This window comes from Scatophagus argus, chromosome 15 (assembly GCF_020382885.2).
Source record: "Scatophagus argus isolate fScaArg1 chromosome 15, fScaArg1.pri, whole genome shotgun sequence".
Taxonomy (NCBI): Eukaryota; Metazoa; Chordata; class Actinopteri; family Scatophagidae; genus Scatophagus; species Scatophagus argus.
The window spans coordinates 15,355,618-15,376,876 of NC_058507.1; the positions used below are offsets into that span (position 1 = coordinate 15,355,618).

General features: G+C 40.8%; 2 protein-coding genes across 2 annotated transcripts in view; both read right to left on the bottom strand.

Moving 5' to 3' along the window:
* The window catches only part of LOC124071493 (connector enhancer of kinase suppressor of ras 3-like), a 48,251-nt gene extending 37,146 nt beyond the window's left edge, over window positions 1-11,105 (bottom strand). Inside the window, exon 1 of the mRNA XM_046412058.1 lies at window positions 10,877-11,105. Within this exon, the coding sequence (XP_046268014.1) occupies window positions 10,877-10,928 (52 nt within the window). The 5' untranslated portion in view covers window positions 10,929-11,105. The remainder of the gene's footprint in view (window positions 1-10,876) is intronic.
* Window positions 11,106-13,956: 2,851 nt separating this feature from the next.
* qpct (glutaminyl-peptide cyclotransferase) lies at window positions 13,957-20,979 on the bottom strand. The gene is made up of 7 exons (XM_046413797.1): window positions 20,798-20,979; window positions 18,868-19,014; window positions 18,374-18,655; window positions 16,676-16,843; window positions 15,969-16,068; window positions 15,284-15,400; window positions 13,957-15,185 (listed from the first exon to the last, which is right to left on the bottom strand). The coding sequence occupies exons 1-7, from the start codon at window positions 20,927-20,929 to the stop codon at window positions 15,004-15,006; spliced, it is 1,128 nt and encodes a 375-aa protein (XP_046269753.1). The 5' UTR covers window positions 20,930-20,979; the 3' UTR covers window positions 13,957-15,003.
* Between the last annotated feature and the right edge of the window lie 280 nt (window positions 20,980-21,259).

Below are 21,259 nucleotides of genomic sequence, written 5' to 3' on the forward strand. Positions count from 1 at the left end.
TTGTTTCAGCTAAGGGCGTGGAAGTAAAAACTGACAAACTGGTTGTCTGGGTCACTGAGTTTGCACCTGAGACATGAGTTTCCTCTTGTCAGATGTCCTTCACATACTATTACCAAACATGAGACCTGTAATCTGTTGCTACTATTCTTAGTTCAGTTAATGTGCAGTTCTTCCACAGGCCCTGATTCTCAGGTAGTTTGAGTAAACCATACATATAAATCCATGCTGCTGACCTGTGTAAACAAGTTTGCATGTTTATGATTGATTTTTACTTTCAATTTGCATTAGACCTTTTTCACATCAGAAATTTCAAAACATAGTGGGAGAAGTACAGGTGTAATTATATGCTGATGTGCTTTCAGCACATTTGACTAGACGAATATCACGCTCATAACACAATAGCACAAACACTTGAAACAGGAGGAAAGAGTTAATCTGTTCCTGTCAAAAATTCTAACTATTTCTTGGCTCTGAGCACTAACCAGGCGACCAGGGGAGATTCCAGGAAGTCACAGCCAAAAAAATAAGCCTTGTTTCCACAAAGCAGTTCAGTTTGTTGCACATTAGAATGGATATTTTTGCCATCCCATTACCAAAAGTTGTGGTTGGCACCAAGAGAACCACTCTGTCCCGTTTTTCCATTAACTCTCTGTTGAGGTACCTAGCACGCAGATCCAGAACTAAATGCAGAGCTATGTTTTGGCAAGAACCTGTTAATGTGATTTGTATCACAATACAGGGTAACAGTACAGGGTACAGTAATGTGAAGCTGTCAGCGAGGTGATTTTTTTTTTTTTTAAATCTAACATTAGGAAAGCTACCATAGAAAAAAGTTCAAAAAAGTTTACTTTTTTATGCAATCAGAACATTGGGATCTGCATTTGGATTGAAACATGTTGTGTTGATAACCTGTCCTTGTAACATCCAACATCACAGCAGCAGTGTGATCTGAGCAAAGAAATTAACAGCTGTGCATATCAGCAAAGAAATAATGAAAATAATGAAATAAAACATTTATAAACTAGATAAAATACAAAAATACAACCCTAACTAAAAGGTGGAGTTAGTTAAATCCCAGCAGACCACTGATTGATTAATCCAAATAACCAGATTGGTCTCATCATCCATGCTCTGATGTACGATTTCCCAACTTTCCTGTTTTCCTGTTTCGTCTTGTTGCTTACAGCCTTTTCTCAAACAAAGCATGTCTTCTTGTTGTAATAAACAACCATATACCAAGAACAAAAAAAAACTTAAAATGTGGGTGTGCAGTGCATGTGTATTGGAATAAGTAAGAGTGAGAGAAACAGAGAGAAAGCAGCAGAAAAGTGACTATGAATACAAACTGAACAGAAAAAAACTTGAGCAGTTTGCATGTTGTCATTCTGGTCGTAGTGCAGCCCTCTGCAGTTTATATAAAGTGTCAAAGTGTCAACACCAAGGAAAGTTTTGTCTGAGTATTGTCTGCGGTGGAAATGCAAAACTGATCTAGGGTTTAGGTATCGTTATTATTATGGATTATTTTGGGTTGTGAACAGTTTTCAAGGGTACTATAGTAAATGCACTTTGGCGGAAATGCGACACATAAAAATACTGAATTATCATTTTTGCACTTTACTTTTTGCATAGATTAAATGAATGAAATATAACATGTTAATCAGTGAACTCTAGAGGTATTGGTAAGCAGATCTCGTTACCATTCGACTGGCTTGTGGTTTCCCTGTTTTCAGTCTTTGTACTAAGATAAGCTTCTCACATAACTGTGCAACAAAATGAGTATGTGACTTTCCCAAAATGTCAAACTACTCCTTTAATGATGGCTCAGTTCTGTTCAGGTGATTCATTATTACGATTCATTGTTCTGCATTATATCATGATTAAGGTTACTTACATTAATAGTGCTTCTTGAGGCCTCAGTAGCAGTTTGAGTACATATAGTTGATGCTGGTTTTAAACACAGATTGATATTTGATTTATTCCTGACTATATCAGACAAGTTTGTAAAGCTACATGTAAACAGCTTACCATTCCTGCAATAGCCAGTGTTAGAAATAGTATACTGTGCAGGTAACTGTAGCCAGTGTCTGTGCGTTTGACACAGGAGCAGGGGTTGGAGCAGTAACCTCTCGGGTCGACATAAACAACCATCACTCTCCAGCCAGTCGGCCACCCGACCATGGTGTAGCTCTTTACCACTAGCATAAACACCCACTAAAGAGAGCAACAAAGACCTCAAAAATGTCTCAAACTCCCCCTCCTCCGTCTCTACTCAGCCCTGTTCTTGCTCCTCCACCCACCACAATCTTTCGTCTTTCCTGGCCCCTCCAAAGTTCATATTGTTGTGGTTCCGTCTGTTGACGAAAGTATCCCAAGATAGTCACAAGTCTCCGTGTCTTGAAAGTTCACAGTACAATAAGAGACTGTCACTTCTGGAGTTCAGGAATGATCTAGTGTTTTCCAGTTTCTGTACAATAGGTATTAGAAAGCAGTACCTAAAGCAATACAGACACTACCTCTGTGTGGCCCAAGAGTCACCACTGAAGATGGGATGTTGCATAACACACTGCGCTGTTTGTGTGTCAACAGAACTTCTTGAGTACTCACTTTGCCACAACCTATACACCACTTCCCTCAGACAAAACTATAATTAAGGACCACGGTTCTTTGCTAAGAGATAGAGATGGAGGGACAGAGGCAAAAAAGCAGGGGAACAAGAGACATAAAGAGACAAGACAGACAAAAAAGAAAATTACCACTTTTAAAAGGTGACATCCCCCATCACTTAACCCAGGACCGCTGAAACAGGTCACAGAAAAAAACCCCACTGAACTCTGTTGAGTGCTTTCATCCCATCACAGGCATGGTGTAGGATCAGGGTGGCCCTGTATACTGATTACAGAGTAATTTACCAGGACCATAATAGCTGCCTATGGAAACCACAATAAAGATGAACAAGATTTGGGGGTGGAAATGTGCCCCACTTGTTTAGTTTGCCATGGGAAAATTGTGCTTAGGATTCAGACTAAAACTGCACATGGGCATATGTTGTTGCAAGGGCAAACAAGACTTTGCATTTCCTACTGTTCCATTATACTGTATGATAATGTATGAAAGACAAAACAAACCTTAAACCTAAACCATACTGCCACTGTGGATGAGCACACCACTTGCTCCGTTCATAATGTCGATCCTCATAAGCATCTTTGGATAAGAATGTGCTAATTTCCATAAATCTCCTGGAGGGTTAATTACTAAAAATCTACCTGAAAAAGTAGAGAGAGATTCCACTGCCAAGTTCAACGAAAGCAAGTCCAGTTTGCCCCTCTCTGTGACCACTTAGTGCTACTGGTAGTCACCCGCTCTGTCACAATGGATGCCATCAAAGAGCTGAAGCACTGACTGGAGCTGTAAATAAAACTAAGGTTACTATAGTGACAGGGAAAGGGGGAAGAAGTTGGGGTAGTGGTGGGGGGTGGATTGATGGAAAAGACTGAAGTGGAGAAGTTGAAGAGGAGAGAAGGGGAGAGAAGAGTGTGACCACAAACCACTGATTTACAAGCAGGCCTGTGTCCAAGTCAAGGGAGGAGGACACAGGGGTCAGAAAGATTAAGAGCATCATTAGTCCATCTATCCTCTCTGTGGTGGACTAATGACAACAACAACACACATACACACACACTTCATTCTATTCAAAACACAGCTCAACATGCCATTAGCTTTCCCCCAAAATTCCCAGTGACTCATTTTTCTTAATACAACAGCAAGAAGCAAACATGACAAACACTTGAACGAATTATCTGATGCAATGCAACACAAGAAAGTCTAAAGGCTTTGAGCAGCTGATCCCATTCTCTCTCCTATGAGGGGTGTGGATGGGGGAGGGCGAGTCATCTACAACGTCAGATAGCGGTGAGCGACATTGTGTCACCCGCAGGCCAGGACTGGACACCTGTGACGCAGATATTCAGAAAGCACATTCTGTGGTGCTGTGGTTGCTCAATTGCCTCTCTGGCTTTGGTGTTTAAAGATGTGCCCCTGCACTGTTTCAATACTCTCAAACAATCAAGGATTTGTTGTGAACACACACAACTGCTCTCATCATTAAAAGACACTCACCCGCCCATTTCCAGGTGAGGTTTGTTTGTACTCTGGCCAGCAGCTGTTGTGGGTCTCCCTCACAGCCATGACAGATTTAAAAAAGGACAGTCACGTTACTATAAATGATAAATGTGCTGCTGACTGACAAGGGTGCCACATACAAACAGAGATGAAAGGCAGGTGAGAGGCTTTTCCCTGGTGTCTGCACCAATGGAGACAAAAAACTGGATCTCCCATTTACTCAAAGATGCGTCACCACTCTTCAAACAAATTCAAAACCCACATTTCACTCTAATGTTCTTTGTATAACCTACTGAATTGAGATCAAAAGAACAAAGTTGTTTTGTTTGAAACTTTGACGGTTTCAGCCTTGAGTGACGATTAGCTGCGATATGACATGAGATTTGCCAAGTTCTCGCCTCTGGCAAAAACACAGCTGATTTTTCGTTCAGTGGAGTGATTTCACAACAAATTCCAGAATGACAAAGTATGTTAAGGTGGATCCGTCAAGACTGACTTGCACTCTAAGGAGTTACCCGCATATTAGAGTCTTTGTCTTTGAAGAGAAATGAGGAACAAAGCAACAAATGAGTGTTTTTCTTGAAGGTAGGAACCTTTATGGGGAAGTCCAGAGGAAGATGGACAATAAGTGAAAGAGTTCCCTTGGAAAAGGCACAGTATGAATGACTTCATTGCCCTGTGCTCATGGAATTTTCTGTGAACTCCCTGTGTGATTTTCAACTATGATCAAATGAAAACAAACGCTTGGTATAAGTTGTGTCCCCTTATCGGCTTTGTGACCTTTCTATAATGACGTGCTATGTGCCTTTGTGTGCTGCAGACCTGTATGGAAAAGCACTCATAAAAATAACCCCAAAAAAGTATGGGGCTTCCCTTTAATCATCCAGGTGTTGCTGGTTAAAACCAACACTTTCAAAACCAGGGAGCATGAAGCCATGCTGATAGTGGGCCTCAAGGTTCATCGATGCACCATCAATGCTGTGAAAACACCAACTAACCCATTACAGCTGCCTTATCTATCAGCACTCCCTAATGTAATGAGTCAACAAGAGCGCTGACACACTCACAGACACGTCACAGCAAGTGAAAACACAAACACAGGCACAGAGACTTACAAACAATAACAGCCTCCGTGCAATACTAATTTAATACCAACACAATGTTACTATGCAAATATATACAGACTGGATTTTAAAATGAAAGTCAGGTGATTCTCTTAAAGTTTAACTTTAAGATCCCATAAGGACAACAATTTTTGACTGTGTGAATAGCTAAACAGGAATTCACTACGTACTGGGAAAATACAGGCTAGTCTGAACATGTTCCGAACAAGCTCTGATCTGGCATCTGCCCAGGAGCCAGACTAAACCCAAAAGTGGGTGACAGTTCATAAAACTACAGATCACTTTATAATCTTAATGACATTATACTCCATTACAGTGTAGGCTGCTGGGCTCTGTGTGTATTTGGTGAGCGAGGTGGACCATCAGCTTGACTGAGTTGAGCATTTTAAATCCGTTAAAAGCAACCGGTGGCCCCAAATGCAACAAAGGACATGTGTGACCTGTTTTGACAGTTCATTTGCAGAGCTACTGGTTTGGGAGGAAAAGAAAATACAGCAGTTGACTGCTGTTGACATTCCTGTCATGTTCTGAGATTATTTAAGCACAAATGCATTAGCAGTGCTTTGATAGCAATACAAACACAGCCATCCACTTCCTGTTTCCGTCTCTGCACAAGCCTGAATCACCACAGATCTGGTTTGGTAGCAATTTGAGACATTAACATATTGAAAAAAATTCAATTACATGGCACACACTCTTGAGTGTGTCAGTCAGCGTGTGACCCGTATTTGCACTTGCAACCCACTGTGCCACCTCTGGTTGAAGCTTTTTTCCCCATGGCTTAAGCATGGCACCTCACATGTCAATGCTCTTATGGCGGAGGAGAGCCAAATAGCTTGCAGGTCCTGCTAAGCTCAGATCATCTGGGAGATTTGCAATGCACATTTTAGATTTGAATGAAAAGCAAACTGGCCCAACTCAGGCTGGCATGCATACAAGTAGATCTCCGTCTCAGTCTCTTCTCCTGGCACTGAGAGAAGAACCGTTGGGTATACATGCAAATGTAAATTGATTTTAGTTTGCTGACAAAATCACCAAGCTTGTAAAGTGCTGCACACATGAAGAATCACTGTGTAATGTCAAAACACAACATCAAAGCTAAAACGCACCATCTTGAAGCTCAAGTGAATGGCTGCATTCAATCAATATATCAAAACCTTTTAACTGATTAAAACTCAGACTCTTTTTTTGTTTTTGTCTTCTCATCACTAGATTAGAACACTGACATTAACTATTAATAATTCCCTTATGTTAGAGCTCCTGAGGCTACAACACTAGGACGCCAGGCAGTGTGAGAAACAGGCCGTGGAGGGGCCGACAGGAATGAAACCGTGGCAAGCCCTTTCAGTCACCTCTCCCCAGGGGGAATCCTCTTACAGCACTTCCCCTGAACTCTAAAGGCCAATTTCTATGGAAAGGTAACGTGGTTATCTGTCCATTGATGGAACACAATAGGCCAATTTTTAAAGCTGAATGGCTGGATGACTGGAAACTGGTAAATGACAAAGACAGGAGTTTTAACTTTGGGGGATGTTCAGCGAAGAATGAATTTCAAATGAATAAATGATTTCAAGCAGATTTCTGGCCCTCTTAAAGCCCATGTTTAGACCAGTTTAACACCTGTCCTCCCTGATGCATACACACACACAGCTTACAGTGCTAAAATGGATTAATGATGCCTGTGGAGGCTATCCAAACATAGAACTCCACTTGTCTGATAGACCCAGCAGTAAAACACAGGCAGTGGATGCCTTAATAAGGGTGAGGTGTCTGCACAAACTCTGTTCACACTCCAGTTTAGGAAGTCTCTTGTTTTAGCCAGATAAGGATCATAGGCCATCATTGCCCACACCTCACTATCATCTCTAAAGATAAGGCTGCTAAAGGTACCCATCAGTGGACTCATTCACCATGTGTGGACTCAGGTACAATGCTGTTATTTTTCCAAGCACACACTTGGTCAAAGACAAAAGCACATTCAGAGCATGTTTGTGACATCTCTGACAAGATAATTACCTTCTTGGCACTTTGGTGCTATTTGAGAGGCAGGATACAGCCACACACACACACACACACACACCCACACCCACCCTTGCTACTACTCATGTGTGTCTGTCCACATGACATCAAGCAACTCACTGTATAGCATGGGAGGGAACATGTGTTTAACCTACATCTGACCATTCAGATCACAACTCTGGTCACGGGTGATTCACACACAAGACACACAACTGTGGTTCCATACACATCACTGATAAGCTAATAGTGCCAGGTTTTCTACAGATCTGTGCTGAATGGAGATGTTTGGTCTGAAAGGGGCATGAGATACAGGCTAGTAGATCACCAGGACTTTAATAATGACCTATATAATAAATAAATCCAAAATCACATTGCTAATTCATTTCCAAATAAAGGGCTCTGAAATTTGATTAGCTAGTATTTAAATATAGAAAATGCTGGACAGTATCCAGCGTGTCTGGATAAAAGCCATAAAACTCAGTCAGGTTTGCATGTTTGGGATGCCTTGTTAAAACTTGGCAGTCTTACTCTCAGTAACTACAAGGTGGACAAGTGAAGAGGAAAAAAAAATGAAAGCATGTTTAGTAAATGAGAAACTATTCAGCTGAGTTGGAGCTAAACATTCCTCAAACATGGCCAGCCCTTCTCTGCTGAATCCTTGCCAGGTGGATTCAGGGCTATATTTGGAAAATGACTAGCACCACATGACATAAATGTTTGACTTTGTGAGCAGGGATATATAGGCTAGATTAATGTCACCGGATACAGTTCTTCAAATCTAACTATAATTTAATTTTGAAAGTGCCAAAACAGACCCAAATATTAATTCATTCACTGATTAAATGACATTATACTGTGGCATCTGCACTGAAAAGAAAAGTGTTTCCCCCAAGGTAAGTGGTCACACACACACACACACACGTGACATATGGGATACCAATCACATGACACCACAGGCCCAGTTGGAAGATCAGACCTTGTGGTGAAGGAAATGTGCCTCAGGGCATCTCCAGTGCCAAAACAAAAAACCAAATGCCCTTTCACTGGCAATAAACATCCACCAAACACCACTTGATCTCCTTGAACAATACAAGCGACTAACAAAAGCCTCAATATACAAAAACAAGCCCTGACCTACAGAGGAAAACAATCTGATGCAAATAAACGTCTTCACAGAGTGCTTTCTTTGACTTTAATTCTGCCTCTCTCACAGAGGCACAACAACATTTTGTCATTGGTGTAAATGGGTCAACATGAGGCCATGACCCTGATCTCAACATGGGTTTTACTTCAGTTTGATGCTGTTTGACTTTGGTATGAAAGGATTACAAAAGATGTTCTTCGGTCTAATAACATCAGTGGTTACATGCTCGGTAATGGCTGTGTACTCTATAGTGATCACTGGGGCCAACACCTTTTCTTTTCCATGGAAACGGTTGGCGACCTCTGGCCCTCTCTTAGCCACATACTCTGCTGCTGTTGGACACTAAGATGTTGAAAGTGATTGTGGAGCACATGCTACTGCTTTGACTTTTCAAAATTTTGCCATAAAAAAGAAAACAAATTATGTTCATTTTATGTTTAAGTTTCACCTCAAGTTATCAGGGTGAAAATATATTATTATTAGGGTTTGAAATACCAATATGTTTTTGTTTCAGGGCTGAAATTGATTACTAATGATCAATTAATCAGTAACGGAATATTATTAAGTGCAATTTCCTCTTCTGACTTTTTTACTTTTCTGCTTCACTACATTCTGGAAACATATATTGTGCTTTTTATGCCAATTGCCATTTGATTACTTTAGCTACTAGTTATTTAGCAAATAATTGAAAAAATACTCAATATCAGATATTTGGCCAAGGCCAATAATCCGTCTATCCTTGATCATCATGATCATTCGTTAAGATATGACTGAACTGGCAGCTGGAAGTGGTCTGAGAAGTGATTTAAAATGACGAAAACAAACTGGGCTGTATTTTGAATTGTAGTTGTTTAGTTTATTTGTTTTGTGGCTTTGACTGTTTAAAGGAAGCTCCAGTTTCTTGAGGAAAATTGTAGTCTACATCCACTGGCAACGCCTCTAACCAAAGCAAATGGCTATTTGCTAGACCATGGTGAGAAAAGTTACATACGGGGGAATGACTTTGCAAGGCTGTGTCATCTGCTGTGTTGAATCTTGAGTAAAAAGACAACACTGCAGTTACCACTTGATCAATATGAAGTCATTATAGCCCTGTTTAACAATGACAGACTGACCTCACATTTATCCGTCGCTTGGTATAAATGGTTAGATGTAAGTTGACCCTGTGTTCAACATCCCGCGATTCATGCATGGCATGTATGTGAAAGAGACACATAAAATATTCCCATGAATGAACTGCTGTCATTTCAGTTATTTCACTTCTACCACGTTTGTACGGCTCTGCAAATCCGCTGGTTAAGACCTGCACAGACAACTGCTGAGTCAGATTTGCAGGAGACTGACAGCAATGGAGCCTGACAGATAGCAACGGTGCCTGTGTAGACAACTAATCCTCCATCCATGCATGCCCTGGCTGGGCTCTTTTCACTGGACACACTGAAACTAACCCCTCAACAATCCCCTTTAGCTCCTAACTGTGGATGAGCACAGGCAGGCATGCCCCAATAAGCAGTTACAGCACTACAAAAGGAGCTCGTCCAGTGATACAAATTCCAAGATTAAAAAGGAAGTCACCTATGATTGGTTTTGGGAGGTTTCCAAATGTCCTTGATAGTAAAGCAAAGACAAACAGCTTAGTCTCTTGCCACTAGACACATAAACAGCCTTTGTTGTATAATATATACACACTTCACTTTTTTATGTGTTTGGAATGATAGCACTCCATCCATAGTTCACATACCATTTGCTGTCCCTCATCAGACATAACTATGCTGTGACTAAACACAGTTTCAAAGCGTACTGATGTCATTACCATAGCGAGCATTCCTCCCAGCGTATGAAACAGGTATGGTTTTTACCGAGTGTCACATCTTGAAAGGCACTAAAACAGAGATCTAGCAGCAAAATAGATGATGGACTTTCAAATAATTTTGATTTCCTCAGGGGGAGCAGGTTTGCCACACCAGGACAAGTGATTTCAAAACGGAGCAGAACATCACAATGAGTTCTGGCTAATCATCAGCATTGTTAAAAACAATGAGTACAATGAGAGAGTGTTCACTGTCATTCTTCACAAGATGAATGAGACAACGAAACTGGTTTTAATTTGGAGACCTTGAGGCAAATCTCTGTCAGATTAACAGTCTGCGGTCTACGGCGTTACTGACTTCAGGACTTCTGACTTAAGTTTAAAAAACGTGTATTTGAGACTGAATTGAAGTTTTCTTTCCCCGCAGCACACTGTTTAAGTCAGCTAACTTAGTGTCAACGAAAATGCAGTCCTATTGTTAAACTCGTCGGTGGAGGTATGCCGACACACAGGAATAGTTTCTACGAAACTAGACCGAGATGACCGAGGAGCGACTCGTGGTTAAGAAAAGGAGCTTTTGCTGAGCAGTTGCGTAGTTAAAAGGCTATCGCTTCTGTCAAAAATGTGACAATAAATACACAGAAAGCGGTCTTGACTTACCTTTCATCCAGTCGACAACTTGCTTTGGCGTCCACTTAGTTATGGGCTCCATGGCTTCTTTAACACAAATACCAGAGACAACAAAAGTGCCAGAGTTTGGACTGACGTGCTTCTACAATTTAAGTAAAATGTTTTACTGTCACATTCTTCGCAACAGGTCTGTGCTGTTCATCTGTTTGTGTTCACCCAATGAACAACTGCACGCGGGACTGGAGGCTGGACTCAAGTCCCCCCACAGCTCCTCACCGCCCGGCCTGGGATCAGTGCTGCATTCAAATGCTGCCGGGGGTAATGGGTAAAATCACAACGTGGGCGCTAAAATAAAGACCCAGCAAACCCTAAAATAGTTACCTTTTCTCAGGCAGGCCTACAAATCAACTAGAATGATCTCATATCTTATGTTGTTTTAATTTTATTTACATACAGTTTGGATGTGTATGCATTGATATTTTCCACATTCTGCATGCTTACAGAGACTAATTAATACCGTACCGTGTTTGCTCCTTTTTATTTTTTTTTATTATTGTTGTAACCGCAAATTGTATAATAATTTCTGACCAAAACAGCTAGAATAGCCATCAGTCTGCCGGTATGGTGGGATTTACTTCGGGACTAGTTTAGGAGTTACGGAGAGCACCTGAATGCAACATAAGATTTCACCGCCCTCATTTGAAACTGGAGGCGTGTGTATATCTAACAGTTTCTATTTTCTTGTTATTAAAAAACCATGAACTGTGTATGACGAGAACACACTATTATACTGCACGCCTGTCACTATAATTTAAATAGTGGGTCACAGTTAAATATCACTGCATATGCTAATTTTGTACATTGTGTAGCTATTAAATGTCCATATTTATGGATTATGATACACTGATAATGCTTGACTGACATGACAAGTTAATAGTGTGATATTAGCTGAATTTGTACAATCATATTTGCAGTGACTAAAATATGATGTGCAGAGAAGACACCAGAAGCAAGGACTTCAGCTCTCCACTAAACCCAATATGACTCACTGGTGCTCTCTGTTGGTATATTGCTTTTTTGCAAGTTATGTGGAAGCAGGATGGTCTACCATCTACATATATTATATGGACAAAATTATTGGCACACCTGACCATTACACAAACAGGGACTTGAAGATCAGGGCTCTCTGTGGACCAGTCAAGTTCTTCCACATCAAACTCATCCAACCATGTCTTTAGGGACTTTGCTTTGTGCAGTGGGGCACAGTCACGCTTGAATGAAAAATGGCCTTCCCCAAACTGTTGGAAGTGCACAAAGCTGGAAGCATAGCATTATCCAAAATGTTTCGGTATACTGAAGCATTAAGATTTCCCTGCACTGGAAGTAAGGGGCCCAGCCCAACCCAGAAAAACAGCCCCATACCACATTTGAATTCAGTTATGGGGAGGTGTGTCCCAATTTACTTGCTTTACTTTACTTACTTTTATCGATATAGTGTATGCGCTGACAGTAATGTTTCACAAGTGAGTTGTCCCATCCACAGCGAGGAATAATTCCACAGCCACCCAGAGACCCCGTTATAAAGATAGTATTATTTTAACATTTTAATTATTGAAATTTCTGAACAATTATATTGTTATATGCTGTATATGACACAAAGAAATTCCTAAAATTGACCAAACTTTATCTTATTTCCTTCTTCATGGCAGGAATTGTAATATTGTGTACATGTAACATGAGACCAGGCTAGGTGTGAGCTACTGTACAGATTTACTGTGGAGCAACAGCTAACTACTACGCAAAAGATTAGAAAGCAAACCAACACTTTAGGTAGAATAAGTAGGAAATATGAAAACAAAAAAAGATCTTCTTCAGTTGAAAAAGTTAAGATTCACATATTGCACTGAAGCACTGCAACTCATGTATTGGCAAAACACGTTTTAAGTCTTTTACTATCATGGATTCTGACACTAAGTGACCTTTCCAGAGTTATTGTTTTCCAACAATCTGAAACACACCTTGCATGGGAGAGTCCCAGCCCTTCCCATCACTCCCGTTACTGTACAGCTGGAAGCTGTTGTTCACTCTGCGCTGTAATCAGCTCAGATTAAAGCTTGACTGTTATTAAACCTGGGCATGCATCAGTTTGCTGTCAGGCAAAAAATTACTGGAAGCGGCAATAGAGTGCCATACAACAATTTGTTCTGCTTCCATTTCCTTGTTCTAACATGCTGGTTTTCTTGCTAGGTGGACTGAACCACGATGTAGCAGGAATAAGTATTTTTTCTTAAGATTAAAGATAATTAAAGATATTTTCTTCACCTTATCTTAACCAAGTAATTTAGGTGATGTCTGACAGGCAGAAAGCCTGAGGTGAACTTTTATAGAGGACGTATCGCCAGGCTGACAGAAACAAGAACAAAGGAGCAAGGAGGAGCGAGATTTGCACGGCATAAGCCAAAAAATAATGTGTCTCTACAAAGAACTGCAGATCCCTTAGGTTTTACTACTGTTTATAAGTCAGAGAAAGCTTTAAAACACATCAACTTCTCAACTATCTAGAGCTGGGGAGGAAACTATACAGTATACTGCAGTCTAATATAAGTAATGATTCTTGAAGCACTTTTAAACTCCTTCAAGACAAGATATACAACATGTTGATGCACACTGTTGCCAAGCATCAAAAACATTTCTGACTGCAGGAAACGGGAGAGTGAGAGCCACGTTCAGTTCTCATGGGAGTGGGCTGGATTGAAGGGGATTTAGCTGGTGTGGAATTCAGGGGAGGTCCTCCCCGATAGGATTAAGTGAATCATGGGATTGTTGTTGTGATGAGGTGGAGGGATGGATGGGGTCCTTGGTCTGTTGAAGAGAAGAAGACCTAAGCTTAAAGGCTGAGAGAGGGAGAAAGACCTGAGCAGCAGATGCAAAACTGTAAGAACAATATTGGCTGTTCTTCAGGTTTTAGGAGAAGAGAAAGTTAACACTTCCTTATACAAAAAAATACTTCAGATAATCAAAATAACCAAACATCAGAGCAACTCCAACCTCTTTCTCCACAGTAAAACAAAGATTTGTAAAGATAAACAAATTCTGCATGATCTCTCTTGTATTCTGAATCAACATTTATTTCAGCCTCAAAACACAGGAAGTCCAGATTCAGCACTGTATATTATTCTGGGATCTACATTAAAATTCAGGCTAATATTGTCATATAAATAAACGCAGGCACATGAAACATCAGCACAGGAAGTTATCCACTTCACTATCTAAGAAGACAGGATATAAAAAGCTAAAGATGTTGTTGTAATACAAATAAAACAGCTTCCTGTCACTGACAGGTTTGCTCTATAAACACCACTAAACAGTTTTACTGACCAGAAAATGTGACGCACTGCAAAGCTGAAACACACAGTGTGACACTGTCTCACGGGTCTCCCCATACTCTCTGCCCCATGTTTTGGCAGCATCATGTGGGTGGCCATATTGCATTTATCTATCACAATACATAACAGATCAGGGATTCTGGATGTTATGGCAAGACTGTAAGTAAAGATTCTTCACCCATCTCCAAAGCAACCCAAAATAAAATGACCAACTATATCAGTGTTGCCAAGGAAATTTTTAAAAACAATAAAAATGTTTTTTTTTTCCTCTGAGATGGCCTTTTTCCTCCTCTTTGAGACACCAGATCCTAGACATTAGCATGGACACTAAGATGCCTCCTCACTGTGTAAAGGAGGGGTTTTGGCTGATACAAAGAAAGCAGTGTAATAAAAAACACACAAGAGATCCTATGTGCTGATCTTGTTGCTGGGGGCTTGAAAAGAAGATGAAGCTTCAGAGTCTTGAAGTCTCTTACAAAACCCAAAAACCCACTTGGGAAGAAAATATCTTTCACCTACACTGAGTTGAGCCAAAACATATTTAGACAAAGATTTTCAAAATAAGAAAGGTATTTGTCCAGGTTGATGACACCAAGCATCTCTAAACATATTCTCTATTTGAAATGTTGGGACCCATCTGGCAAGTGGAGTTGAGTCTCAACCTCACATCTTGAGGAGGACTATATATTGTTGGTGTTTATACAGCATTAAATACAATTAATTCTTTCAATCTTCAAAAGAAAGGAGCGGCCTAATGGCGTGCTGGGGTTTTCACAGTGAGCTCTGTGGAGTTGAAGCCATGGTGGGTCTGGCATTGAGGTACTCCAAAACAAAAACCTGCAGGATCTTGTTGAGATTCTGAATGGTGGAGCGATCCAAGTTCTGCTCGTTGTCATCAAATGTGTGCCACACGGACGGGAAGGGGGAGGGGATAAGGTGGAGGACACGTACACCTGAGAGAGGCACAGGATGACAATCAGCCCACAGAGATACATAATATACTGTAGGTACTGTAATTATATTGGTGGCAGTTGTGTTATTTGGTTTGTACCTCTGCTCAGGAATGGTATATGATCATCTTGTATGTGACCAACAGGTCGATCGGGCCAGAAATATTGCACGCTGTTAGGGTGATCCACAAGCTGGTTCATGGAGTGTAAACGCCTTTCTGAGAACATAAGAGGGGACAAAGAGTTAAAAAGAACATCTATTTGCTTCATTAGACAGCATCATTTTGTGTTATTCAATAATAGTTTAATCAATCTGCAATTCAAGAATGAGCTGACACGCTTCATCAGGACTGTGGTTTGCTTTATGGGTGTGGTTTTGATTGACAGAGCTGGCAACGTAAGCAAACAGTCTCACAACTGTCACCGCAGTTTGATTCAGATGTTGGTGAATCCTGATTGGTGCACAGACAACAGAGCCCATCCCCCTTCAGAAGTGTGGGAAAACAAATAAAAGAACGCAAATAGAGACATCTGGTATGCTAAATAACCAAAACCCCGCAAACTATTATGCTGCATTTTGTTATATTATGTTAATGTAGCATTTAGCTCACACATACAGAAGATGTTCGAGAAAACAGGTTTTCAGGACTTTTAATGCTCAATTAGCAATTTAAGCTAAAAGCGTCATCCCCATCAAAGTGACTCAGGTTATTTGTGGTGCACCTTCACCAAAGTAAACGAACCTATATCGTGTTTACAGTGATGGTAAAACATTTGATTATTCACCAATGTTCTGCAGTCTTGAGAGCCAGCGCACTGTATTGGGGAACTGATTGCCGAAGTGTGGGCTGGGAGCTCCGATGAGATCCAACAGCACAAACAAATCCTGGAGGAGAAGGAAGAAGGGGGTGGGGTGGGTGGGGACACACGGGACAATGCATCCTGAAGAAACCACCCTGCTCCCATAATAATCAGACCTCAGCACCCCTGCCACCAGTGTGGTGTGGTGATGCAACACACTGACATCATTGCTTCATCTATCTCTGCAAGGGCCACAAAACACACCTCTCTGTCTGTCTGTCTACATGGGTTTCTTTAAGATATCGTCTGCTTTATCTCTGTCAGTTCACACAGGAATGTCCACATATGTTGATAAACAGTTGCTCTATCTCTCCACAGCTAGGATACAGAAACATACACCAATTAAATCTTGTTATCACAGACTATAGAATAAATAATATTTGATATCAGGACAGCCAAGCCTCCTAGATGATGAAATGAATGACTTTGAGACTTCCTCCAAATACAAAACTATTTAAGACACGCACCTCCCTTGCTGAGGTATGTGCTGTGTGTGTAAGAGGAGATCAGGGTTAAGTAGATTGTGCTCAAATTGATGTGGGTTAACAAAGGGATGATCTTGTATGTGATTTAGTGATTATGCTAATCTCAGGTAGTTTGGGCAAAGAAGGGTGAGCAGAACTGTGATGTACTATGCCATGCAGTTGGTTGGTGTCTGTGGCTCCAGTTGGGTGTGGGGTGGTCTCCATCTTCTGGGCCAGGTGGCGCGAACCATACAGAGAGTCTGTAGGGGTCCACTGGAAAAGAGCCTCCTCTCCATCGAAGAAGAGCAGCTGCAGGGTCAGGTTTGGACTGGAAATCTTCATAAGACAAAAAAAAAGACAGTGGTGTGAAACATACCATTTATCATCTGCAGAGTGTTGCTGCCCCCTTGTGGTTTTGGGATTGTAATGATGCAACACTTGCAGTTTTCTTAAGTAGACTGTATGTAATTAAAAAAAAATCATAACCTTTTCAAGAATATGCTTCTGTAATAGTAAGTAGTTACAATTTCTCCTATGTTATTTATCAGCAATGATACTGACTATGTGCCCACCTCCATGGCAGCTAATGTATTTGTATTCTGTGTGATTCCTATTCCCACAGTGACCTTTGTGACGGACAGCTGAGTCTGATAAACATGTCCTGCGGCTGAGCTCTGGCTGTCACAGGCCCTGTCACTGTCCACCCAGCAGACGGGGATCTGAGCTCAGCTGTGAAACAGGCAAAGGGCAGAGGAGTAAGCTACATGAATACTAAATGTTTTCCTTAGGAATCACGTGTTTTTGGAGCAATTTAATATTTTTGGTGGTAAATCTACATTCATTACTATAAAACAGAAAGAGTTTTTGTACTTAAATTATTGTTAAGTAAGGTGTTTGAGGAGAAGTTTTCTCATACATAAAGGTTCATGTGTGTGTGATTCTTTTATATTACACCTAATATAAAGAAATATTTACATTTGGAGAATTTCCTTTGTGACTTTCCTTAGGCCTCTGCCTAAAAATGAATGATGATTTTACTTCCATTTAGCAAAACTGTAAATCTCTTTTTTTGACTGACTCAAATGAAAATGAAAATACTAGAAGGACAAGACAAAATTCTAAAGTTTTCTTACTGTCAAGAAATCCCATGAAAAGGCCACATTTGAGCGTTTTCTATGTAGCTGAAGTCTAATATGAAATATTCACTAGTTCCACAGAGCTCCACTGTTAACAACATATCAGTGAGTCATGAAGGGTGACGTGTAATTACTGTTAACAAACATAATAAAAAGCACTGCAGTTTTTAAGGTCAATCCCACAGGGATGGGGGCAGCCGTGGCCTAGAGGTTGGAGAAGCGGCTTGTGATCGGAGGGTCACCGGTGCCCACTGCTCCTGTGTGTGTTTCACTGCATGTGATTTGCCGGGTGTTGCATGTGTGTTCAACTAAGGATGGGTTAAATGCAGAAGTCAAATTCAGCATGTGTATGTAAAAAATATATATACTGCCAATAAAGATAAAGATTCTTCTTCATGTGTATTAATCCACAGCTGAATATAGTCTTAAACAATTGCATTATACACACCGGATTGATAATTCATCCTAAACACTATAGTGTCCAGCAAGTCTTTTTGAAAAATTATACTATATGTAAGCGGTCTGTTTTTCAAGACTTATGTTTTCAGAGTGTCACAGACAGGTAATGAAGCACCACTGGTTTTGGTCTTCTCATGGACTTTGCTGACAAAAGCAAAATAACGCCAACCTCATCCTTTAACCGTTAGCTTGTCTGGCCACACTCAAAAAACTACACACCTTCGCATGCTGTGAGTATCACTGAGAAGCCTACAAAGAGAAAGATCATCACCTTCTGAGCTCTCAGGTCTCCATCCAGGGCTCGTGCCAGTTCCAGCATCATGGCACAGGGAACAGCAGAATCAGTGGCACCTTGGAACTCCCTCCCATGCCACTGTGGTGGGTAGTACTTGGAGTCATAGTGACAGGCCAGGACCAGGCGGCGCTTGGCTGATGGGTTGAGGGTGGCAATTAGGTTTGTGAAGGGCAAGGGGCCGTAGGGTGTTTGCGACACAAACTTATCCTCTGTCACTTCCCAGCCTGCTCCAAGGGAACCAAGTGTAGTTTTGATGTGCTGTGAATACACACAAGGATTACTTGTTAGTAATGAGGATTCAACATGTACTTCATTAATTAGCATTTTCCATAAGGTAAAAGTAATAGGATTTTAACAGCTTTCTTGACATTTATTGCAAAATAGGTGTACACGTTTTGTGGGTGTTACTGGAGAAGTTACATGTTTGTCTCTAAGGGTTTGTCTGTATTTAAAAATGGTAATAAAGTCACCTCCTGCACAGCCTGGCTGCCTGCAGAGCCTGGATACCTGGTAACCAGCAGTGGCCTCAGATCCCTCAGCCACATCTGCTCCAGATCGGTGTGCGAAAGGGCAGTGCGGACCTCATCTTCTGTGAGAGTGACAGCTTGGTGACGGAGCTGAACACAACCAGAGGGAACAAACAAGATAAATCAAAATGGATGAACAAGTGTGTTGAAAGACTATTGCTATAACCCTATAACCAATAAACATCTCTGCTACTGCCTGCTGTTAATCACTACAGTGTTGCAAACAGAATGGGGATTACAGAATATCATTCAGCAATGTTCACGCCCATGGCACCGTTTCAGATCAACCATTTCTTGCTCTAAGAGCAGAGGACGACTTCCTATGATTTAAATTGAGTAACAATTTGAATGACGCAGTGTCTACAGAGTCACCGATTTTAGTGTGTCACAGAACTCGTGTTACTGGAAACCACTCAGTAGGACTGCCAACAGCATATAAAACTGTTGCCTGAAGAGAAAAGTTTTTTCAATATACTGTATGTCACCTACATTGTTTCACATAAGAAAAGCAACAATTTTATCTTAAGGGGTGTGAGTAGACATTGATTAAATTGCTTCATGTACACACAAGTGCTACTTTACAAAGGAGGGAGGGATCTATTCAATAAAAAGGAAGACGAGTGAAGAGTGCTTGTCAACACGCTATTACTCTCCCTTGTTTTGGTAAATAGATGTGGCTGTATAAGAGGAGATCAATCGACACCCTGCATGACAATATGGACTCAGGTTTAGGGTTGGAAGGATCAATTCAATGTATGCTAGATTACAGTCACAGGTTATAAAAAAAAGAAAAACATATTGATCTTCCTATTTGGTCTCAAAGTTCACCTGCTGAGAGCTGTGGTTGTGATGGTAACAAACCCAAAAGAAGGAGGTATAGAGCTGATAGTGAATCTCTGAGCGTAGTTAAAGCCTGTTTGCATTTTCCACACTGCTCCAGTCTCTGATCAGTCAATTAACTGTTGTTCCAGTCGTAATGTCTTCAAATTAGTTGTTTAGCCTGATCAACATTCCAGATCCCATATATATTTAATTGAGTGTGATGTCACACTGGATATGAACTGTATATGAAAACCTGAAACCAGCACACATTTGTCATTTTTGCTTGACATGTAATGTAAGCAGATTGTTCGGACTGAACAATGTGACATTTTTTCTTCCTCTTGGAAAAATTTGGTTTCACCTTATAGGAGAGCACATTCCTTAACTCATAAGCATAAACAGACTGACTCACACATCAGGCCTGTAATTACACAGTGGCACACTGTGCAAAAAGTATAATTAAGTGGTCAAACTGGTTATCCAAAGAGCTGGGGCGCTCTGGGCTCAGAGAGGGTTAAAATGGGGTCCATTTTAAGGTCTATAAATACCAAGACCTGCAATTGGAGGATCAATGATGATGACTGTGCTACCATAGCAACTAGAGAAGAGGAGAACAAGAACATAAATGAGGAACATGAATGGCCAAGAATATCCAAGAGTGCTGGGAACACAGTGCAGAAGGTTGTTGAAATATCGTGAATTTTATAGGTCAATATCAAGATTTGGTAATCTCCATTTTAAAGGAAAACTCATACATCATAGAAACACAGTATGAACAGAACTGAATTAGATTTTTTTTTCATACAATTCAAGTAATTTTCACACAAAAACAATTCAAGATACTGGTTTCAGATGTAATAAAATGACAAAAAGCAAGATCTTTGGAGAGTCAGTAATGGCAAGTATTAATTTTTAATTTGCTCTTAGTCAAAAGCAGGCTACATGAAAATAAAATGACAAAAACACTGCAAACGGTAAGTCTGGTTCTGAGTCTCTTTACAGTTACGACTGTGTGGCAAAAAGATTCTCTTATGAATTAATGTAGGCCTACCTTTTCTTGTGTCCAGGGAATTCCTTTGCTGCTGTGGATGACTGACACCCATATGGCGACAGTGTAGAGGAGACGCATTACAGAGGGACTGTGGCTTTGTTCAGCCATCGTTGTTGACGCTCCTCTCAACATTCCCGTCTCTCCTCCGTGCAGGCTTACAGATCATGTGAAAGGCAGGAGGGAGGACCCGAGGCTCTCAAACCCACAACGCGTCACCATGCCGCTATGTGTGTGTGTGTGTGTGTGTGTGTGTGTGTTTCACATGTTTGTGACCCCACGTCGTCCCTTGATAATTGCTCAAGATATTTACAGCGTACCTACAGTCTGGAGGTCACAAGACAGAGTCTAAAGTGAATCCATTATGTCTTAAGTATTGGTCACAGTTTGTAGTACAGCTCAGCGTCTCACAAAAGTAAACAGGTAAGCAGATAAAATATAAAAATAAAAGAAAGTTTTTTTTTC